This window comes from Sinocyclocheilus grahami, unplaced genomic scaffold (genome assembly GCF_001515645.1).
Source record: "Sinocyclocheilus grahami isolate Dianchi unplaced genomic scaffold, SAMN03320097.WGS_v1.1 scaffold346.1, whole genome shotgun sequence".
Classification (NCBI taxonomy): domain Eukaryota; kingdom Metazoa; phylum Chordata; class Actinopteri; order Cypriniformes; family Cyprinidae; genus Sinocyclocheilus; species Sinocyclocheilus grahami.
In genome coordinates, this window is record NW_015505525.1 from 428457 (window position 1) to 439638 (window position 11182).

Sequence of the window (11182 nt, forward strand, 5' to 3'; positions counted from 1 at the left end):
CAGTCTGGGAATGAGCAGGAACAGTTGATTTGCATGGCAGACATGGAGATCCAGATTTTTTGTTTGTTCATTTGTTTTTAATATTCAACAGGCAAAGTTCTTCTGTATCTAAATGCAAAATTGTTCATAATTGTTTGAATAAAACAGACTACTGGGGGAAAAAACTGAATATTCAACTTGTGGCCATCTTGTGATTTATTTTAACAAAAGCAACAATATAATAATTGTAATAATAATAACAATTTATATATATATACTGTATATATATATATATATATATATATATATATATAGGTCAGTGGCCCTTGGCTTGGTATTGTTGGCAGAATTTGGCCCTCGGCAAAGACTAATTGAGGAACCCTGCTCTACACTGTGGTTCTGGACATATATTTTTATCATTTGGTCATCGTTTGATGAATTAAGAACATTTTACATGGTATGCAGCAATTGCAAGTTAATTTTGAATCTGAGAGATGGGACCAGTGTCGGCTTGCGTTCACAAGAGTCCAGGCACTTTGTGATGCACAACTACTAGCGGTGCATACTGTGGAAGATTAAAAAGTTGTTTTTTTTCAACTAATGCGTGTCATTGATCAATCAAAATTTAGTATAATCACGACCGTTACAGAGTCAAAAAATAACAAGGAAGAAGATATAATACTCGCTGTTGTTGATTTTCATGAGCTCAATTACACCTAAACGTAACATACAAAAATGTAATATTCATACAGTAATTATCCTTGATGAAATATTTTCACTCACTAGTATACAGGTGCATATCAATAAATTAGAATGACATGGAAAAGTTCATTTATTTCAGTAATTTTGAATTACTGAAATAAATGAACTTTTCCACAACATTCTAATTGATTGAGATGCACCTGTAAGCACTTCCTTTTTGTACACATCAGAAAAAACCTGCCGTGTACCATGTAAAACGCCATTCACTGTAGCCATGATTAATGATCAATAGAACATGCGCACAAACAGCTCTTTTCAATTAAATTATGAGAGGCAAACAGCTTTTTTGTGAATAAGGTGCATCTATAACGAATATAGTTTACATAGAAAAAAATAAATGCACAAGAGAGCATGGTTAAATGCACAATACTGCATGGTAAAAACACATTTTTGTGCTAAAATTGCCATATCACAGAAGTTGTGCAATTCATTAGTGAATTTACCCACTTTTTTATCTGCATTTTTTTGGAAGGCACTTGAAGTTGAACAGAAGGCACATGTGGTATATTAAGCTTGACTTTCAGATGAAGGTAAATACAAGTTATCTTAAACATTTTGCATGTACCTCTGGCTATGTGCAGAGGTATCCAGTGCTCTGCGGGGAGGTGTCGGAGAGCCCTGCTCTGTCACACTCAGTACCTCCAGACTCTTTCTCTCCGGCCGACAACGCCCATGACGGGTCAACATGGGCGAGTCCACCCGCTTACGGGGAGGATCTGATCACACAACCACAACCACAAACATACACTCACTGTAACACAAACATCGACTGTGTACTCTTCATGAACAAGTCACATTACGAACCTTACTATATCCATGATGGAATCTAAGGTTTGTTTTTATATATATAACTATATATAAAATATACAACTGCAATGCAGCAGTGATTATCTGTATTACAGTGTTAGAAGGGAAATTAGCATAGAAGCTGAAAAAGTAGTCCCTTCAATGTGTTGATAAGAGTCAGAAAGCTTCTAAGCAACAGGGTTAATTTTACCTGGATACAACGTGCTGCATGAGAGATGAATCATGCCATGACAGTGAAATGATGGACAGTAACGTATTAGGGTTGCATGATTTGGTCATAAAATCGGATTGCAATTATTTTCTCATATTTTGACAAGATTCTGTAAGATTTGCACTGCAGTATTTCAATGGAAATATATTTCCATCCTAATTTCTTTACTTTCACATGTTAAACTTTCAAGCCTTTATTTTGCTGGAAAACTGCTTGTAATGATATAATTACATGAATATAACAATGTAACAAAATGTTGTTGTTCTCAGTGCACGACTTTTAGATTTTTTTTGATAAGCAAATTTATTTTGATTATTTACATTTTTATTTCAATTAATTGTACAGCCCTATAAGGGCGAGACATGCCTTTCAAATAATAAGCCTCTTAATAAACAAAATGTATGCAAGTAAATGGAAAATGTCAAAAATCATGTCAGCATGGGTGCCAGATTGACAACTTTTCATTCATTTGTTCTGTATACATTAGGAAGTCCATTTCTGATCCAACCTGCAGCACCTGCTCTCATACTCGCTACGCTGCCCTAACAACCACATGCTACGACTTCCCTGTCAACCTCTTAATGATGATGACTCTCTACCTTGAAGTCTCTTTTTAGTCCTGGTCTGGTCTTGATCTGTTTATTTTGGGGAACAAGCCCTCAATATGTTACATTTACAAATCACTGATGTTTGCCTTAGAGCTCTTAAATGAAACTGGCTTACTTTCAGGCTGTAGCGTCTGGAACACTCCAACACACAATATATATTTTGTTAGCTAGCCTAAAGCACCAGCGTGCTTTCTAGGTTACCAACTATTCTCATGGTGTTCTGTGACTAGCTTTGAACATGACAGCAACACACACAAGCCTGAACTGCAAAAGCTCACTCACCAACATCATTTCTGGGTGGAAGATGTTCATCTTCATAACTAGGGTAGCGCTCCTTTCTGTCCAACAGAAGATAGTAGATCAACTTCTCCTGGTTTTCTCTGGGAAGGGAGAAATGCAAGTCAGAATTGACGTTCATTGTATTGACAAAAGCATTCTTCAAAATATCTTCTTTTGGGTTTTACTGAAGAAAGTAAGTCATACATGATTGGAGTGAGTAAAATCATTTTTTGAGTGAACTATCCTTTTAAGGTCCCTTTAAGTTGTATCTTGTTTGAAGTACAAATCCTTGAAATCTTGAGTTTGTGCACTATTCTTTTCTGAATTACAGGCTAAGATGTCACACAGACAGAAGTTCAGACTCACTCTTCACACTGCAGGTCTCTGGTGAGCTTGACACGGTCTCTGAAGCAGCCCAAGGAGTGCATGCTCTCCAGAACATCAGGGTCCAGATCTGTAAGAGACAGAATCCTCTTCACACACACACGCCTCGGGGGTGGCTGCTCTGGACACGGCTCGTTTCTGCCCCCTCTGAGACAGAAAGACACACAGACACACAAGCAAATCACAGCACATGTGGAGTGCACATGTGGGCATTACATACAACATAAAAAATAAAATCCACTTTTAATTGAATAGTTCTGTGTAACACAGAAGGAGAATTCTTGCACTGCATAGTGACCTTGACTGACAAGTTCAAAAAAAGACAAAGAAAAGGCTATATTCCAGATCTTCAAGTGACATACAGTATGACAGCGTTGTGTGAAGAGCAGACCCAAGTTTATGTTGTTATTTCTGCTCGTACTGTGTACATATGACACAAGCCATCATGTCAATGACGTTTGATCATGAGACGTTTGAAAACCCATGACATTTGATGATGTCATTGACATGCAACCTGATGCAATATTTGGCTGAATGCTAGACTGGATGGCAAGATTTTTATTTAAAAGCAACATTCAGTCTGACTGTTGCATAGTATATTTTGGAGCTTGACAGACACACTATAAAACTGTTGATGTATGAAAAAGTGCCACTCGAATATTTTTCAAATTCTCCTTTTGTGTTCCATGGAAAAAAATAACAGCATACAGGTTTGAAATGGCATGAGAGTCAGTAAATAATTATCTTTTCTGAACTGTTCACGGTACCTCATGATACTTACTGATACCAGGGGTGCTTTTGTATTTCTTCCAACTGAGAAAAGAAAAAAATCAAGAATTATCATAAACATTCCTTGGCAATAAAAGTATCCTTCTTATACACTAAGAAATTAATACTTGTATTCAGCAAGGATGCATTAAATTGATAAAGTGATAAAAAAAGTGTTAAAGATATATATATAATGTTCATAATAGAAAACAATTATTTCAAATTCTAAGATTATTTCAAATTTATAACTGTTTTTACTGTATTATTGGTCAAATAAATGCAGTCTCTTACCAACCTCAACACTTTGAACGGCAGTGTATATGCAATTTCTATATAGGTGCATTGAGTTTCGTGTTGCATACCGTGAAGCGTTTCTCAGGGTTAACCTCAATCATGCCACGGAGGAGAGCCTGGCAGTCTGGAGGAATGAAGTGAGGCATGTGAAATACCCCACTCTTCACCTTCTCCAACAGCTGACGCAGGTTATCATGGTCAAAGGGCAACGCTCCCTGTGAGGTGAAATGTTACAATTCACACACATTTCTGAGTGCAACCAAGAGCATAAAGCCTGCATTATCCCTACAATCAATGGCAATTTTGAGACATAAAACATTTATTTTCCAGCCACTGACAGTTTTAATAAGGCATGTAAGGAAGGTATTAAATATGGGGAAAATGTTGGAAATGACAAATATAAGACGCAGCAAGCTTCTCACCACCAGCAGAGCAAAGAGAATAACCCCACAGCTCCATACATCTGCCCGACGTCCATCGTATTTCTCTCCCTGTGAATAAAAAAAACAAAACACTAAGTACAGATAAGCACTGGTTGTTTTGTAAAATATGAACCTATGAGACTTATATGTTAAAACATATGGTGCTTTTGCTCTTAGAGCTTCGTCCTTACCCTGATGACCTCAGGACATGCATAATGGGGTGATCTGCAGATACATAATATAGAGCATTTACACTTCATCATCATTAATACAGTATTAAAAGCACACAAACACAAACTACTGACCCACAGCTGGTCTCCAGCAGACTGTCCCCAACCTGTAGGGAGGCCATGCCAAAGTCAGCAATCCTGATATTATTCTTCTCATCAAGCAGGAGGTTTTCAGGCTTAAGATCTCTGTGGCTGGAAAAAAAATGCAATGACAACATTGTAATATACTTTTGTATATTGTAATATTTTTCCTGAAGTATCTGAAACCACAATTATTTTACAGAGTGAGAAAGACCTTTGAGAAAGGTCTGAGAAATAGATTTTTTTGTGTAGCATACTCTGCAGTACATGTAACAAGAATAAATCACAAAGTTTTGTAATACATATACTTGCTTTATTTGTTTTGTTTTTTATTTTTTCAACATTCAACATACGTTCAATATGCAAAAAAAAAAAGTTTGGGGTTGGTAAGATTTGTTAAATGTTTTTGAAAGAAGTCTCTTAATATGCTCACCAAGGCTGCATTTATTTGATCAAAAATACAGTAAAACAATAATATTATTACCATTTAAAGTAACTGTTGTCTATTTGAATATATTTTAAAAATCTAATTTATTCCTGTGATGGCAAAGCTGAATTTTCAGCATCATTACTCCAGTCTTCAGTGTCACATGATCCTTCAGAAATCATTCAAATATGCTGATTTGCTGCTCAAGAAACATTTCTTATCAACGTTGAAAACAGTTGTGCTGCTTAATATTTTTGTGTAAACCATTATACATTTTTCAGGATTCTTTGATGAATAGAAAGTTCAAAAGAACAGTATTTATTTGAAATAGACATATTGTATAACATTATAAATGTCGTTTTATCAATTTAATGCACCCTTACTGAATAAAAGTATTAATTTCTTTAAAAACAAAAAAAACAATCTTACTGACCCCAAATTTTTTAACAGTAGTGTATCTGTGTACATATAAAGTAACCCATATATTGAATATACCATATACCATACCATATACCCTCATATTCCTAAAGTCGCAGAAATATTGGAAAAAGAAATATGCACGTAAAGGAATCAGTGTGTGCAGCACATTAAATAAAAAGGTAAAAAGAGACATTTACCATATAGAGTGACTGTGACAGAAGTCCAGAGCAGATATGATTTGTCTGAAGAACTTTCGAGCCTCTTTTGGCGTCAATCTGCCTTTCTTTACCAGGTAGTCAAATAGCTCCCCACCAGATACATGTTCCAGCACTAGATACCTGAGAGAATGAGAAAGACATTTATGAAACAAATGCACAGAGATAGATACACATGAAATGGTACACACAAGCACACCTCTAAAGAATGCAGGATGTAAGTCTGGACAAGACAAGACAAGACAAGGCCATACATGCTTCAGATGTGTGGAGAAACAGCAGTACTTACAGATATTTGTTATTCTCGTACACATCATACAGTTTTAGGACATGAGGGTGCTCTATTAGTTTAAGAATAGCTATCTCTCTCTCCACCTGCAGAAACGGGGAGAGCGAGGAACACTGAATGAGAGTTCAATAGGGAAAAGGAGCAACCTTGATGTAGGAAATAACCAAGCAAAGATGATCACTCTCAATTAAAAGTGAACCAATATAGTCAATAGAGTAACAAGAGTCCGACAATCAACAGTAGACATGGACAAAAATGACTTAGCAGGGAGAGTCTTGCATTTGTTTAGCACAGAACATTAGGGCAGATGCAGCAAATACTGTGGTTAATAAAGCAGTTGGAGTTATGTAGCTGCTGTGTTATTGAAGAGTTACTGTAAATAAGAAAATGCTGCATAAGCAGGAGAACTGAGAACTGAGAACTTTTAGACATTTCCGTTGTAAATTCATTGTATGCAAAACTTACTTTCATAAGAACAGACTCTGATAGCTTTTCTCGGTTAACTATCTTTATGGCCACCTTCTGTCCTGTGATACAATGAATTCCTAACTTCACCAGACCTGCAAGAGGAACACAGATGGTCATTCTTCATAGAAGCATTTTAAAAGTGGACAACATTAAAATCCAGACGAGATGCACTTGTAAAAATGGAAAAGTAGACAACATATGGCTGCAACTTTTAGACTGCACAATTTTAAGTAATCAATTCCCATTTCCAAATTATTACACTTGGAAAAAAAGCAGCACTAACAAAAACACTCCAAAAAAAAAAACACCAGTCCTAAAAACACCAGTACATACTGCTCATATAGACAGTCACATAAATCGTTAATGGACACCCTCTTTTACTTGCCAAAAAACAGTCTACTTCCTAATGTATGTAGATCTATATCACTCTTGTGCACATTCATATCCTATTTACAATGTACTGACAAACAGAATCTGTCTGGCCTTTGCATTCAGAACAGATCGGTGACAAGCAATTGTTATACCTTAAAACAAACTAGTATCCAGGTTTACAATGACTAGTACCTTTGTTAATAACTAGTAATCTAATAAAGATTGGAATCATTTTCAATTTTACTAGTAACATTTTACATTAGTATATTACTTATACTCATTTCTTTACTAGTTGCTTTACCTGTTTCATAGTTACTGGTAACAAATTGCAATTTGTTGCAAATCTTGTATGTATTTAAGTTGTTACTTGTTTCATTGAACTAAATTAGCTGACTATTCATTACCAACAACACTGTAAAAATGTAATACCTAGTGAGAAAATAAATGTTACAACAGTTGGGGAAGTTTCAAGTTTCCCATAAATATGCACCAATATCAAATAAATGAGCACTAGCAAAACTACTAGAATAGATATACTAACTATTGAAATAACTAATCAGGACTAGAATCTATTGAACAGTTACTAGTAAAACTAGTTTCCAGCTACAATGGAAAGTGAAAAGTTGAACCACAGTTTCCTTTAGAATTCAGTGGCAAATTGTGCGATTTGTTACAAGTAATAATGGAATATATGTCTGTCTCTAATGCAATAGCAAAAGTGTAAGTACAAGTAACTAGCAATCTGGAATAACTGAATAGATACAGGTGCATCTCAATAAATTAGAATATCGTGGAAAAGTTCATTTATTTCAGTAATTCAACTCAAATTGTGAAACTCGTGTATTAAATAAATTCAGTGCACACAGACTGAAGTTGTTTAAGTCTTTGGTTCTTTTAATTGTGATGATTTTGGCTCACATTTAACAAAAATCCACCAATTCACTATCTCAACAAATTAGAATACTTCATAAGACCAATAAAAACATTTTTAGTGAATTGTTGGCCTTCTGGAAAGTATGTTCATTTACTGTACATGTACTCAATACTTGGTAGGGGCTCCTTTTGCTTTAATCACTGCCTCAATTCGGCGTGGCATGGAGGTGATCTGTTTGTGGCACTGCTGAGGTGGTATGGAAGCCCAGGTTTCTTTGACAGTGGCCTTCAGCTCATCTGCATTTTTTGGTCTCTTGTTTCTCATTTTCCTCTTGACAATATCCTATAGATTCTCTATGGGGTTCAGGTCAGGCGAGTTTGCCGGCCAATCAAGCACAGTAACACCATGGTCATTGAACCAGCTTTTGATACCTTTGGTAGTGTGGGCAGGTGCCACGTCCTGCTGGAAAATGAAATCCGCATCTCCATAAACCTTGTCAGCAGAAGGAAGCATGAAGTGCTCTAAAATTTCCTGGTAGATGGCTGCATGCATTGAAGCAGTAATTAAAGCAAAAGGAGCCCCTACCAAGTATTGAGTACATGTACAGTAAATGAACATACTTTCCAGAAGGCCAACAATTCACTAAAAATGTTTTTTTTTTATTGGTCTTATGAAGTATTCTAATTTGTTGAGATAGTGAATTGGTGGGTTTTTGTTAAATGTGAGCCAAAATCATCACAATTAAAAGAACCAAAGACTTTAACTACTTCAGTCTGTGTGCACTGAATTTATTTAATACACGAGTTTCACAATTTGAGTTGAATTACTGAAATAAATGAACTTTTCCACGACATTCTAATTTATTGAGATGCACCTGTATGCCTAGGACAAGTAGCATCGTTAAGGTATTGAAATTGATTGTGAAAACAAAACAGATTCAGGCTTTGAAACAGCACGAATGAATCACTGCCACTCATGACTCAAAAATAAAACGCCAGAAAAATGAAAAATAATCTTCCTCTCTCAAACACTGGCCTGTCACGCCACCGTGCCCCATTACATTTCATCAGCTGAAACACCCCTGCACACACATTAACCGCTTTGCTTATTGCCGAATCAACCTTTCAACAGATTAATTCTTTAATGAGACGCGCGAAGTAGAGCAGAATTTATTCCAATGCATTAACTGAGTGCTAACATCCCAAAGAGGAAATGCTCTTACCTGTCTGGCCCTTCCCCAGCGTCTTTTCCAGTCGGTAGGGCCCGACATACTGAGCTGCCTGACTCCCCGACAACTCCTTACTGGACATTTCGTTCGACAGAGTTTTTGTGTCACAATATAAGCGGGTAAATCAGTGTATTTTCACAATGTATCCACCGGTGCCTGTCCTGCTCACGTAATAGCTCCGCCGTACAGACATCACAGACGGTGAGCGATGACACAGGGATGCTGAGGCGTGCTGTCAGTGCCGTGGCCTACTCCCAAACATCTGCCGTCTCCTTAAAGTTCGTGGAAATGGATCGGTAACATTTTCCGTTCGAAAATATCAAAAATAAACAAGAGTTGCTTGTCCAGCCGAGCCTATACGCCAAACTTCAGCTGTTATTGCGATTTAAACGGCCTGTGGCTGCTGTTGGATGAATGATGAGGGGACACGATTAAATCTGGGCCGATAGGCTACTAGGCTATATGACTACATCAGATAATAGCTGTGAATGACACCAAAACGATTGTGAATATAGAAGACGGGTAAAGATAACAGGAATAATAGGCAGCCTGGTTCAGTCACTAGTTTGTTTTCGCCGGTATCTTTTCTTTCAAACTATATTCATGTAGACTCCCGTTGTTGCCAAACTGCAAGTGACATATGTATTAAAAACTTGGCCACATCTATTCTGAGAAACAACCGCACATCCGGTTTGTGACAATTTATACGTATTATTCTGTCTAAGATTAAGTGAGTCACTGACTCTTCAGTGTTTCGTTTTATTTTAATAAATTGGATGTAAAGGATGAGCGTCCCGACGTGCCTGTTATAAACTACTGGTATCTTCCAGGCCTCACATCCGGAAATATGGGAGAATTGTACGGGAGAAAACAGCCACCCTTTCGCGAAAGAAAGCCTCGGTGTCTTCCGTCACATGAATCCGCCAATTAATCCACCGGGCGCGTGCCAAGTGTACATTGCGCTTTTGTAAGCTACAGTGTTTGCGCAGAAATCGCTTGCTTTATCCGTACGGAACACATTGCTGGTCAAAATACAAGCATCTTCTAACTAGCGTAGGAGCCTCCTCTCCCCCTCCCGCACGCTCGCGCTGGCTATGTGCACATCACAGCATCTTCTCGCGCTCTCCTCCCGTCGCCTCGGCTACCGCGCGTGGAGTCATTCTTTCGAGTTTGCGTTACACTCGCGTGAAACCGCCTGACTTTAATCCGTTCGCTTCGGTTGCCTTGTGACCGCAAGGATAGCAGTCCCTCTGCCAGTGGGGCCTTTCTCTGGTTTCTAGCGTTCACTCTCCCTGTATTCCTTCTCCCCATCCGACACGAGCAGCATCAGCATCCGGGTTCTGCGCTGCTTGCGTCCCCTCCCTTACGCGATTCCCATCGAACAAGCTCGTCATAAACCACACCACCCACCCCATTTCCGCCCGAGAGCACGGTCCCTACATTATTGAACTCATTCCGCACATTATTGTCATTGGGCAGCATCTATCCATTTTTTTTATTAAATATTTTCAGATAATTTGTTATCATAATATTTATGGACTAGCTGCCCTATCTACACTGTCTTTTTTTTTTTTTTTTACCATTTTTTAAAAAATACAACCAGAGCCTTGCAGGAATATCCATCTTTGATAGTTGTGTTTTTGCACAGTGGTTTTCAGTATTTTTACATTTACATGTATGCGTTTAGCAGACTCTTATCCAAAGCGACTTACAGATCCAACAGTTTTCATAGTTTGTTTTTAAAAATGTATATTAGAGGGGACAAGCTATAGCAGAGAAGAAAAAAGAAATGTAAATGTAAAGAAATGCACTTTTTGCATACTTTCTATTGCTACAATTAAAGCACCATCCATGCAGTTCAATGTGTGAACACAAGGTGGCAGTAGAGACATAGACATAGGGCGTGTTCTGCAGGCAAGAAGTTAGTGAACAATTATCCCAACATAATGCGCATTTATTTGGGGGGTTTCATTTCTTGATCTCACCCAAAAACATTTGGCATAGCGAAATGTTGGGAGTATCTTCTAGTCCAGTCTGTATCAGGTGGTCTTAGTCCAGACAGCA

At 37.6% G+C, this 11182-nt stretch overlaps 1 protein-coding gene across 2 annotated transcripts in view; it reads right to left on the reverse strand.

Annotated features, from left to right (window-relative positions):
* Nucleotides 1–10459, reverse strand: part of brsk1b (BR serine/threonine kinase 1b) — a 17576-nt gene extending 7117 nt beyond the window's left edge. For both annotated transcript variants that reach the window (XM_016229000.1, XM_016228999.1), the window contains exons 1-12: nucleotides 9113–10459; nucleotides 6642–6736; nucleotides 6177–6262; nucleotides 5870–6010; nucleotides 4820–4936; nucleotides 4706–4739; nucleotides 4515–4583; nucleotides 4161–4307; nucleotides 3812–3843; nucleotides 3013–3177; nucleotides 2650–2747; nucleotides 1307–1457 (exon numbers count right to left, since the gene is read on the reverse strand). In XM_016229000.1, coding sequence (XP_016084486.1) covers nucleotides 1307–1457; nucleotides 2650–2747; nucleotides 3013–3177; nucleotides 3812–3843; nucleotides 4161–4307; nucleotides 4515–4583; nucleotides 4706–4739; nucleotides 4820–4936; nucleotides 5870–6010; nucleotides 6177–6262; nucleotides 6642–6736; nucleotides 9113–9200 — 1223 coding nt within the window. In that variant the 5' untranslated portion in view covers nucleotides 9201–10459. The remainder of the gene's footprint in view (nucleotides 1–1306; nucleotides 1458–2649; nucleotides 2748–3012; nucleotides 3178–3811; nucleotides 3844–4160; nucleotides 4308–4514; nucleotides 4584–4705; nucleotides 4740–4819; nucleotides 4937–5869; nucleotides 6011–6176; nucleotides 6263–6641; nucleotides 6737–9112) is intronic.
* Between the last annotated feature and the right edge of the window lie 723 nt (nucleotides 10460–11182).